The sequence below is a fragment of the Eubalaena glacialis genome, chromosome 17 (genome assembly GCF_028564815.1).
Source record: "Eubalaena glacialis isolate mEubGla1 chromosome 17, mEubGla1.1.hap2.+ XY, whole genome shotgun sequence".
Classification (NCBI taxonomy): domain Eukaryota; kingdom Metazoa; phylum Chordata; class Mammalia; order Artiodactyla; family Balaenidae; genus Eubalaena; species Eubalaena glacialis.
In genome coordinates, this window is record NC_083732.1 from 46804232 (window position 1) to 46821348 (window position 17117).

At 40.4% G+C, this 17117-nt stretch overlaps 1 protein-coding gene across 1 annotated transcript in view; it reads right to left on the bottom strand.

Annotated features, from left to right (window-relative positions):
* Nucleotides 1-14495: 14495 nt before the first annotated feature.
* RAD54B (RAD54 homolog B) overlaps nucleotides 14496-17117 on the bottom strand; it is a 95371-nt gene continuing 92749 nt past the window's right edge. The window contains exon 14 of the mRNA XM_061171828.1: nucleotides 14496-14740. Coding sequence (XP_061027811.1) covers nucleotides 14523-14740 — 218 coding nt within the window. The 3' untranslated portion in view covers nucleotides 14496-14522. The remainder of the gene's footprint in view (nucleotides 14741-17117) is intronic.

Here is a 17117-nt window from a genome sequence, read left to right on the forward strand (position 1 = left end):
TGCTGCTTTTGGATGGAATGTCCTATAAATATCAAGTAAGTCTATTTTGTCTATTGTGTCATTTAATGCTTGTGTTTCCTTATTTATTTTCTGTCTGGATGACATGTCCATTGGTGTAAGTGGTGTGTTAAAATCCCCCACTATTATTGTGTTACTGCTGATTTCTTCTTTTATGGCTGTTAGCATTTGCCTTAGGTATTGAGGTGCTCCTATATTGGATACATAGATATTTACAATTGTTATACCTTCTTCTTGGATTGATCCCTTGATCAGTATGTTGTGTCCTTCCTTGTCTCTTGCAATAGTCTTTATTTTAATGTCTATCTTGTCTGATATGAGTATTGCTACTCCAGCTTTCTTTTATTTATTTATTTATTTATTTATTTATTTATTTATTTATTTGGCTGTGTTGGGTCTTCGCTTCTGTGCAAGGGCTTCCTCTAGTTGCAGCAAGCGGGGGCCACTCTTCATCGCGGTGCGTGGGCCTCTTCACTATCGCGGCCTCTCTTGTTGCGGAGCACAGGCTCCAGACGCGCAGGCTCAGTAGTTATGGCTCACGGGCCTAGTTGCTCCGCGGCACATGGGATCTTCCCAGACCAGGGCTCGAACCCGTGTCCCCTGCATTAGCAGGCAGATTCTCAACCACTGCGCCACCAGGGAAGCCCCTCCAGCTTTCTTTTGATTCCCATTTGCATGGAATATCTTTTTCCATCCCCTCACTTTCAGTCTGTATGTGTCCCTACGTCTGAAGTGGGTCTCTTGTAGACAGCATATGTACGGATTTCGTTTTTGTATACATTCAGCTAGTCTGTGTCTTTTGGTTGGAGCATTTAATCCATTTACATTTAAAGTAATTATAGATATGTATGTTCCTATTACAATTTCCTCAATTGTTTTGGGTTTGTTCTTGTAGGTCTCTTTCTTTTCTTGTGTCTCCCACCTAGAGAAGTTCCTTTAGCGTTTGTTGTAGAGCTGGTTTGGGGTGCTGAATTCTCTTAGCTTTTGCTTGTCTGTAAAGCTTTTGCTTTCTCTGTCGAATCTGAATGAGATCCTCACTGGGTAGAGTAATCTTGGTTGTAGGTTTTTCCCTTTCATCACTTTAAATATGTTCTGCCACTCCCTTCTGGCCTGCAGAGTTTCGGCTGAAAAATCAGCTGATAACTTCATGGGAATTCCCTTGTAGGTTATTTTTTGCTTTTCCCTTGCTGCTTTTAATATTTTTTCTTTGTATTTAATTTTTGTTAGTTTCATTAATATGTGTCTAGGTATGTTTCTCCTTGGGTTTATCCTGTGTGGAACTCCATGTGCTTCCTAGACTTGATTGACTATTTCCTTTCCCATATTAGGGAAGTTTTTGACTATAATCTCTTCAAATATTTTCTCAGGTCCTTTCCCTTTCTCTTCTTCTTCTGGGACCCCTTTAATTTGAATGTTGGTGCATTTAATGTTGTCCCAGAGGTCTCTGAGACTGTCCTCAATTCTTCTCATTCTTTTTTCTTTATTCTGCTCTTCGGCAGTTATTTCCACCATTCTATCTTCCAGCTCACTTATTCGTTCTTCTGCCTCAGTTATTCTGCTGTTGATTCCTTCTAGTGTATTTTTCATTTCAGTTATTGTGTTGTCCATCACTGATTGTTTGTTCTTTAGTTCTTCTAGATCCTTGTTAAACATTTCTTGAATCATCTCAATCTGTGCCTCCATTCTATTTCCAAGATCTTGGATCATCTTTACTATCATTACTCTTTATTCTTTTTCAGGTAGATTGCCTATTTACTCTTCATTTATTTGGTCTTGTGGGATTTTACCTTGGTCCTCTGTCTGCAACATATTACTCTGTCATTTCATTTTGTCTAACCTACTGTGTTTATGGTCTTCTTTCTGCAGGTGGCAGGGTCGTAGTTCCTCTTGCTTCTGTTGTCTGGCCCCTGGTGAGTGAGGTTGATCCAAGGGCTTGTGTAGGTTTCCTGGTCAGAGGGACTGGTGCCTGCACTCTGATGGGTGGAGTAGAGTCTTTTCCCTCTGAAGGGGAGGACCTTGTCAGGTGGTGTGTTTTGGGGTGTCTGTGAGCTTAGTACAACTTTAGGCAGTCTGTCTCCTGATGGGTGGGTCTGTGTTCCTGTCTTGCTGGTTGTTTGGCATGAGGGGTCCAGCACTGGAGCCTGCAGGCAATTGTGTGGGGTGGGTCTTGGTGTTGATATGGATACCCCTGTTAGTGCACGTGCCAATTAATATTCCCTGGACCCGGGAATTCTCTGGTGGTCCACCATCCTGGACACTACGCTCCCACCCCAGAGACCCAGGGAACCAAGAGCCCACAAGTCTCACAGTGCAGCCAGACAAAAGAAAGAAAAGGAAAGAAAAAAATGAAAAGAAAACAAACAAAACTCAAGACAAATAGCAAAAACAACAGCAAACAAACAGCAGCAGCAATACACACACACAAACACACACACACAGAAAAAAGAAAAAAAAAGCAAACAGACAAAAACAAAAAACAAGAAAACAAGGGAACAGACAAGCAAGGAAAAGAATTCTAATATTAGAACAGTCAATAAGGACTAAACTAACAAAAACAAAGAATGAAAAATAACACAATAACAGAAAGCAAACAAACAACAAAAAAAGCAAAGAAAATATAAAATATACACATAAAAACAATGAAAAAAAGAAAATGAAAGTAAAAAACAGCAATTATACTCCAATAAAGATGTTAGAAAAAAGAAAATAAAAAACAAAGAACAAAAACAAGAAAAAACTCACAAAGCAACAAAAAATTAAAAATAGAAAAATAAAAAATTGTATATATTGAAAAAAGATTAAAAAATAAACGTAAAAATTAAAAATAAAAGATAATAAAAGCTACAACACCAACAACTGAGCAAAATGAAACAAACAAAAGAAGAATAATAGTACCAAGAATATTTTCCTGGGGCCTCCTCTGTCAGTGTCCTTGCTCCCACAGTGAGCCTGAGCCTATCCTCGCCTCCCCAGGAGGCCTTCCAATACCTCTAGGTAGGTGTCTGCACCTACTGTGGGCACTGTGGAGCCAGCCCAGACTCTGACCTGGCCCAAGTATCGCAGGTACTTGTCCCTAGAGTCCACTGCTGTGAAGGCTAGACCGGTCTCAATTGTTGAAACACTCATTGTCTATTCAGGTTTCCACAGACGCAGGATTTACCCAGCAGATATTGGGGATTTAATCCACAGCTTGTGCAGCTGCACAGAAAGATTTCCGTTTCTCTTCCTTAGTCGCACTGCCCCTGGGGCTCAGCTTTGATTTTGACCCCATCTCTGCGTGTGTGCCGCCCTCAGGTGTCTGCTCCTTGCCCAGGCAAGAGGGAGTGAAAGCAGCGGCTGCTTGGGGCACATTTACTCACTCAAGCCAGGGCAGGGTTACTGCAGCCACAGTTGAAGTGTCTACAAGTTGCCGGCGGCAGCGGGACTGACAGGCAGCTGGAACAGACTGTGGTGTGCTCGCTCTGGTAGGTGTCCCTCCCAGTGCCCACGGAGGCAGGAACTGGAGAATGAGGGCGGTGGCGATGGCCCTGCCCCCATCGCACCTGTCAACCATGGCGCCTCACTTTCCAGGCAGACCACGCTTCCCCTGGGGGCATTCCTGGCCACGCGTCCCCTCACTCCCATCCCCTCTGCTGTATCCACGCAGCCAACAGCGTTCCTCTCCCCGGATCCATCCTCCCAACCCCACGCTTTAGCACCCAGCCTCCACCAGCACTGACAGACTCTCATCCCAGGTAGGGGCACCCAGGGCTGATTCCCAAGGAGGCTTTGGGATTGGCGGTGCTTGGGGCCCTGAAGCCCACACAGATGGAGGAGACCCCGGCCTGAGGGGGGAGTGGGCCTGCTCAGGTGGGAGCCCCTCCCAGCACCCGTGGTGGCCGAAGAAGCTGGCAGTTGGGGAGAGGGGTTATATGGCAGTTCCGCCCCTTGTGCACCACGCAACAATTACACCTTACTTTTATAGTATCTCAGGCTTTTCTGCAGACTTTCCCGGTTGTGGAGCTCCTTACTCCTGTCCCTTCAGGCTGTCTTTTCACAGCCAACAGCTGTCCCCTCCCTGGGTCTGCGCTGAAAACCCCACTTTCCAGCACCCAGCCCCCTTTCGCAACAGGCGACTCATGATTCAGGCTGGAATGTGCAGAGCTGTGGTGTAGACCTTGCGTGCAGTTCTTACTTTGTCCTGCCTTCCACAGAACATCTGCTGCATTCTCCTTTGATCCCCTGAAGGTCCTTTTCTGTCCCAGCTGACTTCCCCACCGTGAGGGAGTTTTCCTGAGTGTGGGGACTTCTGCTCACCTTCAGCTTCCCGCCAGGGTTGCTGGTTCCTTTCCTTTTTTTTTAAATTTTTGTTGTCTAGTTTTATTGAGATATAATTGACATGCAGTGCTGTATAAGTTTAAGGTGTACAGCACAATGATTTGACTTACATACATCATGAAATGATTATCACAATAAATTTAGTGAACATCTGTCATCTCATATAGATATAACATTAAAGAAATAGAAAAAAATATTTTTCCTGTGATGAGAACTCTTGGGATTTGCTCTCTGAACAACTTTTATACATAACATGCAGCAGTGGTAATTATACTTATCATTTTGTGCATTACATCCCTGGTGCTTATTTATCTTACAACTAGAAGTTTGTAATTTTTTTTAAAGCACATAACTCATTTTTTACTATTAAAAATGTTTTTTAAAGTACCTACACAAAGCATGAATACATCTACAAATCTCTATGATGTTTTCATCTCCTAGCTGGTCCCTTTTTTGATTCCTCTTTTCTTTTTTTCTTCTTTCTTTCATTCTTTTAGGTGTCCGAAGTCTTCCGCTAACGTTCAGTAGATGCTCTGTGGGAACTGTTCCATCTGTAGATGAATTCTTGATGTACTTGTGAGGAGCGACGAATTCTGCAGCCTCCTATTCCACCATCCTGACTCCCCACCCACTCACACTCCCGCCACTTACTGTGTTTTCTTAAGGCTCTAGCTCTCCTCGACTGACAGTGGGTCTTAGTGTATAAGAAAAGTAAACATCAATGCTCTCTGGCATCCGGTCAACCTTCTCAATCATGCAGTTCTTTCTTAATTACCTTTCAAGGGTCCAGTGACACCTAAGAATTTTGTCCCCAGCAACAATATGACAGTATGTGTAACGGACCATAAAACCCATTTTTAAAAGCGCCTTCACTACAAGGAAAGTCTTGGTACTCATCTGACGGCTTTTTCCTGTCTCCCATTCCTTCCTGTTTCCATAGAAAAGGTTAGATACCATTGGACACTCCTTCCTTCAATTCAAGTTCCCAATCAGTTGCTGAGAATCTACTCACTATGGGCCAGGCCCCAGCGCACCTGGACAGGAGCCTGCTTGACATTCAAGGAACAGCGAGGAGGATGGTGGGCATGGAGTGGAGTTGCTGAGGGAAGATGAGGTCATAAAGGTAATGCAGCCAGATCATGTCTGCCTGAGGCCATTGCTAGGACTTAGACTCTCACTGTGAGAAGAATGAGGTTTGGGGGGGAAAAGTAGAAATTTTTTTCCTTTGTTGGTAAGAGCAAAATTACCAAATTATTAAAAATGGATGCCCCAGTATTAGGTACCATGTCCCCATCACCCTGGGCATTGTCACAGGGGCTTCCACAGACACCCCCAGGCACTGCAGGATTGAACCAAATGTTCAGAGTGGACTATTGCTCGGTCTTACAAAGTAGCACATGGACTGGGACCCGAACAGGGGCTTTGGCTCCATCAGTCACCTCCCTCTTGCTCTCTTGACACTTGCCTACCCTTCCTACTTTCCTAATCTCCTCTCCAGGAACTCCTCAACTATAAGAGTGAGCACATTAGTGGCTGTTCTGTGGGATGAGCAAAGTCCCTTGCTCTAGCTGAGATGACAGAGCCATGGGCCCCTCCTCACAGCTTATGGACTCTGGTGTACCGTGAGCTGTCTTAACTTAGCTTTGCCCCTGAGCAGAAGAGAGCATAAAGGTCAGGAAGAAAGAAAAAAGTGTCACCCACAATGGCCTTAGTGCTACATTTTTTGCTGGCCCCTAATTAGAAACTGATTTTCAAAGCCAACCCTGGGGGAAATTACGGCTACATTTCCATCCTGACCATGTTTAATGAGGCCTCATGAAGAAAACAAGAAGTTTCTCCTTGACGGTTTCCTCCTATGGTTGAGGAGGTGTGAATGAATAAAGGGAGACAGATAACAGCAACTGGTTTCCTATAATAAAGCTGGCAGTGTCTGCTATTGCAGTGATTGAATTTTAAAATATAAACAGGATTCAGAGAATAAAGGTTAATGTGACACCCTATTGTGATGGCTATTGCTAACAGTAGAAAATAGTCATTACTGTGTTAACATTTCCAAGTGCTGATATAAGCCACAGGCTATTAGCATTACTGCTGTTCTCATTATGACAGATTAAATAGCAATCATATAAATAATCACACTCCGTCCAAAACTTGAAAATAAATTCAACAATGCCTAAAAAAATCGTAGCCTATATGTACATCAGTCTTCTTTACAAAGCCCTCTTACAAGCTACTTTTTCAAATCTTATTGGATACCACACTCCCCATCATCCCCAGTTGTCTAGTGAATGGTCCTCCATATGTTGGTGTTCATTAAGATTGTGCAGACTGAGCATTATTAGGGGGATGTGCTTCTTTCCCGACATTCCAGTAAAGAGAGCTCGATTAATATAACTCCTGCCTCTCTTTGCTCCTTTATTCCATAACCCCTGGGAGAAGGACTGACTTATCTGGCGCATTTGTCAAGAATAATTCCACCTTGGCAAGTGACGAGTTCTGGCCAATATGTGAAAGTGGGGCATGCAATTTCAAGAATGGGCCCTCAAGTGAAGAGCCTGCCCTTCTCCTTCCTGTCTGCTGTAATACAGAGACGATTGCTAGAGCCAGTCTGGACCGCAAGACAGAAGCTGCACAATAAGAACAGACGGGTAGCAGCAAGCTGGGAGCCTGGGTCCCTGATGACTGAAATTACCACACCAGCCTGGACTACCAACCCAGACTTTTAACTTAAGAAATAAACTTCTGCCTCATTTTAGCTCCTGTTATTTTGGATTCTCTGACAATTATAGCCACAGAATGGCAGCAGAGAGTCTAGGAATGCAGGGGCAGGGGGAGATGCAGCCCAGGAAAAGGAAACTCAGTCAATAAGTCCAAATGAAAGAGTAAAGTGATTAAGGGTGAACAGAAAGTAGATGAATGGTGGGGGGGGGACATATTTGGGGAACAATCTAACAAGTCATGATCTATATTCATACACAAGATTTGTATTCACGTGCACATATAATGGATTCTCATTAATAAGCATAAATACACTAAATAATATTTATAAAGCACTTAGAAAAGTTCCTAGCACACAGTAAATATTACAAAGGTGCTACTAACTAAAAATAAATAAGAATGAATGGTGTGGTGGTTAATTCTGTGTCAAGTTGGCTAGGCTATGGTGCCCAGTTGTTTAGTAAAGCACTGGTCTAGAGTCTGTGGTGAAGGTATACTTTAGATATGATTAAAGATTACAATCAGATGACTATAAGTAAAGTACACTGACCCTGTACTGATTCTGTTTCTCTAGAGAACGCTAATAAAATGGAAAGTTAACATAAACCTGTACTAGAAGCCACTGGAATTTGTTTGTTGACAGCTGGGAGGTGGGTTGAGGGACCAGAGTAGTCAGACTGGAAGCCTTGTTCAACACACCATCCATCACTCCCCATACCTCCTCTCCTCTCACAGCCGCCCCGAGGAATAACCTCTCCAGGACCCCAAATGTTCAGTCACCCTCCTTTCCTTGCCACTGATTTACAGCAGAAGATGAGAGGGCCCATAACGGTAACAGTCTACCCCAGCACTGGGAGTAAAGCTTTATAGGCACAGTGTTTCTTTTTGGAGTGATGAAAATGTTCTAGAATAAGAGAGTGGTGATGGCTAAGCAACATTTCGAATATAATAAATGGAAGTGAATTATTCACTTTAAAATGATTGATTTTATGTTATGTGAACCTCACCTCAATAAATTTTTTTCTTTTTTTTTGGCCATGCCTTGCAGCATGAGGGATCTTAGTTCCCTGACCAGGGATCAAACCCATGCCCCCTGCAGTGGAAGCACAGAGTCTTAACCACTGGACCGCCAGAGACATCCCCAATAAATTTTCAATGATGAATTTTATGTGATGCGAATTTTACCTCAATAAAAAAATTTCCCCCTCCCTCCTCCTTGACGAGACATAGAAAGCCCAAGCTCTCCTAGTGTCTCCATGTCATAGCTTTCCCAGGGAAGCATTTCATCATGGGCAGGATAGAGTTCAGTGTCACACTCACTTGGTAACAGACCTCAAGCCAAGTCCACCAACTAAGCTGCTGTCGATAATGAAAGGGATATCTTGGCCTCCATATTGACTCTTTATTCCCCAACCTTAACAAGGCATAAAGGCTGAAGGACGCCAGGGCTGAAGGCTCCCAGTAACTGAGGTTGTCCACACCAACTCAGTCTTATCTCCCATGACCACGTGTACCCCAAGTACAGAGTGGCTGGGACATCTGGAAGCCTTACCTGGAGTCAGGAAACTTCTGCTCTGCTTTTACAATACATGCTTTCTTTTTCCCCATCCTGAATATAAGTAACCCTAAAGCTGGATGCAGCCTACTGTGTCTTGTGAGTTTGTCAATCTGAACGACCTGAGCAGAATAGGTGGTACAATCAAATCAATTGCATCGATGGTAAAATATCATTTCTATACTGTTCTGTGACAGTATGAACATCTATGTGGACCAAATATTTCCATCAAGATAAAAATAAAGATAACAGCAAAGATGAGGGATAAGATGTTGAAGTGAGCTTCCCTCCCACCCCATGCTACGTCCCTACCTATGACATTAAACATATTTAAAACTACTCAAAAATGTCTTTAGTATTTGCTGATATTTCCTTAAAAAATAAAAATAAAGGAATTGTTTGGTCTGTTTTGTTGGATTTTCATTATCTCTTACTCAAAGAGATTTATAATTTTTTTAATAAAGATTAAATTACATTTAACACTTTAGGTTTTCAAATAAGTGTAACAAACTCCAACAAACCATTCTGTCTGCGTCAATAAAGATTTTTTCCCACAGTTTTTTTTACCATAAAAGCTGTATGCTGAACTGGTTTTGATTTTGTGGACAACAAGGGCTCTCAGGGGATGAAAGTCTGTAATGGCCTGAAGCAAAGAACACAGGCCGGCTATAGAAGAGGGCCACAGGAAGCTATTCTAAACCAAAAAAAAAAAAAAAAAATACCCTGTGCCACACAAGGTAAGAGAAAATAGTATCTCTTTGTTGCGTCCTTCCTTCAACAACAAAAATAGCATGTCTACAAACCCCTCTAAGGCCCAATATACTAATTCGGAACCAACTCAGAGAAACAGTGCCATCTGCTGATTATACAAGCTGTTTGCTGCAAGTCGCAGAATTTCAATCTTGCGAACATTAATATGACAAACACTAAAGTTGCCAGGCAAGGGACTTCCCTGGGGGTCCAGTGGGTAAGACTCTGCACTCCCAACGCAGGGGTCCTGGGTTCGATCCCGGGACCCCTGCATTGGGAACTAGATCCTGCACGCGTGCCACAGGTAAGAAGCCCGCATGCAGCAACTAAAGATTCTGCATGCCACAACGAAGATCCCGCATGCCACAACTAAGACCCGGCGCAGCCTAAGTAATTAAGTAAGTAAATAAATAAATAAATACATAAAATGAACAGCGATACTGGAAATAGAATTATACTGTATTATCAGTGGGTAATATTTTTTTAAACATTAAATAAATAAATAAAGTTGCCAAGCAATGTGATGTACGCCTTGATTGCAATACTCAGAAGCAAAATGACAGCAGGGTTTTTTGACTTGTTGCTTTATCATACACCCTGTTCAATGGATGGATAGGCTGTCGGGAAGTTGAATTCTACAGATCAGAGCTGCTCACGTTTTAATTCATCATTAGTGATTCAGTCCTAATGAGAACTTGATTAAAATGTATTTATGTTGTCATTTAGAGCAAGAAGATTTTCACATGAATGTGTGTCAAAGGTGTATTTGTGTAATTAGAAATGAATCACGTATGTGACTCAAATAATACCCATCGCGCTGACAGCTTTTGTCAGCTCGTGCAGCAGATTGATGGAGATCATGGAATCAAAAAGGGACATCTCTATGCTGCCAGAAGGGAAAAAAAAAATCGCTGGCTCTGCCTTCTGCAGTGTCAAGCACAGCTCCATGCTCAGAAATTGGCTTAAAAAATACCCTGGAACTGAGATCTCTGAGCAAGGAACCCGATCATGGCGGCTAAAGGGGAAAAACAATGAAGTATTCATTCATTCATTCATTTCTTACTTAAAAGTAGCTGTCTTGTACCAGGGACTATACAAGGTACTGAGATACTAGGATGAATAAGATAAAATCCCTGTCCTCAAAGAATTCAGCTTAGCATGAGAGGGAGAAAGGTAAATAAACAAACTATGTTAAACGCTACATAGCAGAGGTACGGACTAGGAGTAGATGATGGACAAAAGAAGAGAATTTTTTATAAATTGAGTATCTACCACAGAAGAGGTGCTTTGCATGTGTAACCCAGATGTTAGCACGTACTCTTTACCACCTGCGTTCAATGAGTTTGAACCCCCGCAAACCTCCAGCCTGCCAGAGTCCCAAAGGCTTCCTCGATTCCCAAGGGCTGGGCACTGTGCTTCTCAGCCTCCGGGCTCCTGTGTCATGCATGCTGCCTTTGTCCCATGTCACGTGGATTCCCTCACCAAACTCAGCCTCTCTTCTGAAATTCTGGCAAGATTTCAGGGTGGGGCAGAGATGAAGGGAACGTTACTTTCCACACTACTTAGCAAACAACCAACTGGAGAACAACTGTAGTTCAAATATCCTCCCTGGTTCTCATCACAGAGAGTTTCCCTTATCTAACCCAGTCCCAGAGTCCCTCCGTATTCTCCCCTCACCCTTCCCTCGCAGATGGTCTCCAAAATTCCACATTTTTCTTCCTCCATTACACTTTGACAGCAACCAACACCCATGGTCTTGAAAGGTTCACCCAAATATTAACACGTGTTTTTCCAAACGCAGTCAAGATAATATTTCTCCACAGACACAGAAAACACCTTTATGGTTACCAAAGGGGAAAGGGAGTGGGGAGGGATAAATTAGGAGTTTGGGATCAACAGATACACATGACTATATATAAAATAGATAAACAACAAAGACCTACTGTATAGCACAGGGAACTACATTCAGTATCTTATAATAGTCTATAATGGTAAAGAATCTGAAAAAGAATAGATACATATGTATAACTGAATCACTCTGTTGTACACCTGAAATTAACATAACATTGTAAACCAACTATACTTCAATAAAAAAATTAAAAGATAATATTTCTCTACCTGGCTGGCCATATATTTTTTCATTTAAGCTTCACAACTACCCTTGGACATACCATTGAACAGATAGGAAAACTCAATTCATCTAAGACAATACTAACCCTATGTCATAGGTTGCTAATGCATGGAAAGCACTTAGCATTTAGAACACAGTAATAAACACTTAATAAATGTTAGTTATTATTATTTTTATCACTATAATATTCGTTCTATCTCTTTTGTAGTTACACTTACTACCTAGGTAATATCCTCCAATCTCATGACTTTATTAAATACCATCTACATGCTGACAAATCCTAAATTTATCTCCAGCCTTAACCAATGCTTCTGAATTCAACTCATGTACCAAACTGCTTATCTGACATCTCCACTGGATATCTAATAGGCATATCAAACTTGACATAATCAAATGTGAACTTGTGCTTTTCCCCCACAAACCTCTCCTCTCCCAGTCTTCTTATCTCAGTAACTGACAACTCCATTTCTCCTTTGGCTCAGACCAGAAACCTTGGATCATTCCAAATGATTCCAAGATCACTCGTGAGTTTTCTCTTTTTCTTATACCTTTCATTCAATCCATTCAGGTATCTTGTTGGCCCTGCCTTCAAAAATATCCAGAATTCAACACTGCCCTGCTACCACTTGGTCTAAATCACCCGCACCTCTTGACTGGATTATGGCAAGAGCCTCCTAACTCATCTCATTGTTTCCACCACAGTCTGTTCTCATCACAGAGCAACTCAGATCATGACTTTCCTTGGCTCAATTTCCAGAGGTTTTCCATCTCCCTCAGAGTAAAACTAAAGCCCTCAAAGTGGTCTTCAATGCCCTGTAACATTTGATCCCCCATTGCAATTACCTCTTTCACCTCAGCTCTTACTTGCTTCTTACTTTCTCCACATGGCCTCTGGCTGTTTCTCAGATATGTCGAACACTCCTTCACCTGTCTCAGGACCTCTGCTCCTGTGGTTCCTTGTGTCTGGAACACTTTTTTCCAGAGAATGTCATAGTTCTCAATCCCTCACTTTTTTCAGGTCTCTGCATAAATCCACCCTACATAAATAGCAATCCCCATCTCCACCTTGTTTAGTATCTCCCTTATTCTGCTTATTTCTTTTCATAGCACTTATCACCATGTGCAATATTATATACGTGTATTATTCTCACGGTGCTAGAATGAAAGCACAATGAGGGCAGAGACTTTGCCTATTTAATTGTTATATGCATAACTCCTAAGACAATGTCCAGCATGTACTAGGTACTCAATAAATATCTGTGGAATGACAAATGAGTTTAATCATTTAATCAAAATTAAGAAAGGCAGGAATTTCAAGAAGTTTACCAATACCTAATGTGAACAGAAGTCAAGATAAAGACTGCAAAGAGTTCACTGCATTTGTCAACTAGGGAGTTGCTGGGATAGAGGCCTTGAGTGTTGGGAAGGGACACATTAAGAAGAGAACTCTCTTCTGGAAATGGATAGTAGTGATGATTGTACAACACTGTGAATGTACAAACAGTAATTCATTTTGTCGTGGTCTATTTTTCAAATGTGGTATAAAGCAAAACTTATAACACACAATATCTGTAAGGCACTGAAGGAAGGAGGCCTGGAAAGACAGACAAGCTGAACTGCAATGAAGCTGCAACACCAGCCTCAACTGAGGAGCTCTGGAGCTGGAATGATCCTGAAGGGTTGTCCCAAATTGAGGCAAGGAGGCTGGGCCTTTCTACCCTGCATCAACAAATCACTGGATGTCAGCCACCCAAGGGGAAGGAGGGTAACCTTGAGCGAGGCAGCTCCTTTCAGCTGTGGGATATTCTTAGGCAGAGATTTGGCTATGAGTGGTCAGAGGCAGCACTCCCAATAGCTGGGTAAATGAGCACATTGGTCCCGAAGGGGGCAATCTGGGCTATACACCCTAGTATCCACTACAGTTAAGATAGACAATAAAGTTGCTAGTCTCTTACCATTTTTTTTTAAGATTTTACACCTGAGAATATGTGATGCAAGATACATATTGAAAGACGTTTTATATGCAAAGCCTCATATAAGAGGCATATACATAGGGCCAAGAAACATCATTTTTGCTTTTTATTAGTTGACTACTTCCTTACCGACAAACTTGATTCCCAAACTGCCAGTTCATGAATCCTAGATGTACAAATGCCCAGGCATGGCACTACAGATCTAAAGAACTCAGATTTGATGATACACAATTGGGTCTTTATTCAACACCTCAAGACAATACTCACTCTAAAAGAAATTTCCCTAAAAGGAAGCAAAATGATTACATTTTGCCCAAAACCCCAAATGATTGGGGTTTCTGATTACAGAAACCCCAATTGAAGATTAAATGAGTAACTCCTTTCTCCTGGCAGACTTCAGTCTTCTAAAGCTTGCTTTGTAAAAGTTTCTATTTAATGTCAAAAATTACTACAGAAACCCCTTGAGATGATGGTAGCTTAACCATTATCCAGTGTACAAACAATGCTTGGTGGACATGGCTTTACAGTCTGAAGTCCCAGATTAGAAACCGGTGCTTTGAAGTGTCCAATACTCCTCCCCGTCCTGCCACAACCAACAGACCATTCTCACCCAAACTGCCCTGCAGCAACTATTATATCCAACTGAATCTTCAGCATTAGCAATCCTAGTTTCTAATTCTCTTTCTCCTTTGAGCTATAGCTTAAATTTATCAAATTTTTCAGTTGTCTCCCACATCTATGTCTAATATTCCTAATCAGTTTAGATTTCCCAAAGATAGAAACTGGGCGTTTTACCTTTTAATATTCCTTATGAAAATTCCTTAGAAATTACTTAATGAAACTGCATGAATTATGGAATTATTAATAAACAATTATAGGATGATAGAAGTATGTCTTTAATGTTTCAATATTTAAGAATATATATAAAAATTAAACTCAGTTTTGATTATTATATCAAAACTATAATATACTTTGCAATAAAATATATTATTATAATTAAAATAATCCTATTTGTTTTCCAAAATTACGTTTACTTACTAGATTAATTTTTTAAAGGGGGTTATATAGCAGTAGTTTGATTGGTTATATTCTGAAAAAAGAATGACACATTTTCTCTTATTCTTTCAAGAAAAGGATCTGTAAGATTTAAATGATCTCCAGAAAAATGTTTCCATTGCTTCAGCTGTGACATGGAGACAGGTTTCAGGGAGTCAGACTTCTGTTGATGTGTACCAAGCTGACAATTTCTAAAGACAGGGAATTTTTCCAATGAATCACCTGAAATAAGTAAAACAATGAGAAAATCCTTAGGTCAATCAATATCCTATTACATACAATACTTTTTTAATATATAATGAGTTTATATGACTTGTTACATTTGATCACCATGGTTTATGCTAAAATAAGTAAATTCAATTAATTCATTCCTTCTACAAATATTTATAAATTGTTTACAATGTGCTGATTTGAGCAATGGGGGCCAAAATGGTGAACAAAAATAGACATGGTCTCTGTTTTCAAGGACTTTATGGCCTAGCGGGAGGAATACACATTAAACAAATAATCATCCAAAGAGATGTATTACAGGTCCACAATTCCTTATCTAAAAGCCTGTGGGGCCAGATACGTTTCCAAATTCAGAACATAACTGTAACAATGTGGGTTTAACACTCCATAATCAAACTCATTAATATTCTGCAGCAAGGGCTTTCCTGGTGGCGCAGTGGTTAAGAATCCGTCTGCCAATGCAGGGGACACGGGTTCGAGCCCTGGTCCAGGAAGATTCCACATGCCGCGGAGCAACTAAGCCCGTGCGCCACAACTACTGAGGCTGCACTATAGAGCCTGTGAGCCACAACTACTGAGCCCTCGTGCCACAACTACTGAAGCCCGCGTGCCTAGAGCCCGTGCTCCGCAACAAGAGAAGCCACCGCAATGAGAAGCCCACACACTGCAACAAAGAGTAGCCCCCGCTCGCCGCAACTAGAGAAAGCCCGCGTGCATCAATGAAGACCCAACGCAGCCAAAAATAAATAAAATTAAATCTTTAAAAAAGAGAACATCAGACTGGATAAAAAAGAAAATCCAGCCTCATGCTATTTACATGAAAGATACCTAAAACATAAGGACACAGAAAGATTCAAGGTAAAAGAATAGAAAAAGATATACCAGACAAATACTAACAATAAGAAAGTCAGTGTATTTGCTGTACACCTGAAACTAACACATAGTAAATCAACTATACTCCAATAAAAATTTTAAAAAGTCAGTGTAATATATTAACTAAAGACAAAATGAAAGCAAAAGACATCAGGGATAAAGCAATCACTACATAATAATAAAATAAATAAATAATAATGAAAAAATTTTTACAAAGAAGATACAAAATATATAAAGCAAAAATTGACAGAATAACAAGAAGCTGACAAATCCACTGTCATACTGTCAGATTTTAACATATCTCTTTCAATAACAGATATGTCTAACAAAGAGTTAGGTCATCAATAGAAAAATGGGCAAATGATATGAGCAGGTGGTTCACATAAAGGAAATACAGCTCTTAACCATAGGAAAATACACTCAACTTCACTCATAATAAAGTTAAATTAAATTAAAACTAGACCAATATACCATTTTTTTACAATCAGATTGGCAAAAATCCAAACAATTGATAATCCTAAACTGGTAAAGCTGTGGGGAAATAGTATATTGTTGGTGGGGTATAAATGATACAACCCCCAGTGGAGGGCACCTTAGCAAGATCTATCAAAATTACAAATGCACATATTTTCTGACACAGCAACACTGATAATTTACCTTATAGAGATATTTGAATATATGGAAAAAGATGCACAAATAAAGATATATACTGACTGGAAAGAACCTAATTATACAGCTGTAAGGTCAGATGAATAAATTATGGTCTATTCATACAAGGGAGGATTATATAGCTGAGAGAAAAAAAGAATGAGGAAACTCTTTAATGATATGGGAAGATCTCAAGATACTATTCAATGAAACAGGTACAGAACTATACACATATTACACTACCCTTTATTGGGGGGAAAACTGGGCAAGAGTTCCTTGCATATGCATAAAAATATATCTAGAAGGATACACAAAAAACTAATAATACTGGTTTCACATAGGGTAGCAGGACTAGAAACTAGGCAGATGACGGCATTATGGGAGGAAGAGTTTTCACCATACACATTTTATATTTTTAAATAGTTGAGATAGGTAAATATATTACCAATTTTTCAGTTAAATTAGTAAATTTTTAAATCTGTAAAATAAGAAAAAACTAATTCAGTAACAGAAAATTTGACTAATATGGCGAACTCTAAACTAAGTAATTAAGAGAATACACATGCTTTTCATGTACAAAAACATTTACAAAGTAAACACACCAGGCCACACACCAAGTCTCTATAGTTTCCAAAGAATCAATATCATGCAGACCATATTTGTGACTACAGTGCAGTAGCCAAAATTCAATAACAAAAACTAAAATACATTTTAAAACATACTTTTAAATACCTCATGAGCCAAAGAATAAATTATAATGGAAAAAAAAATATTTAGAGCTGAATAATAAAAAGACTGCATATCAAAATTATGAGACTCAGCTTAGAGGAAAATTTACAGCCTTAAA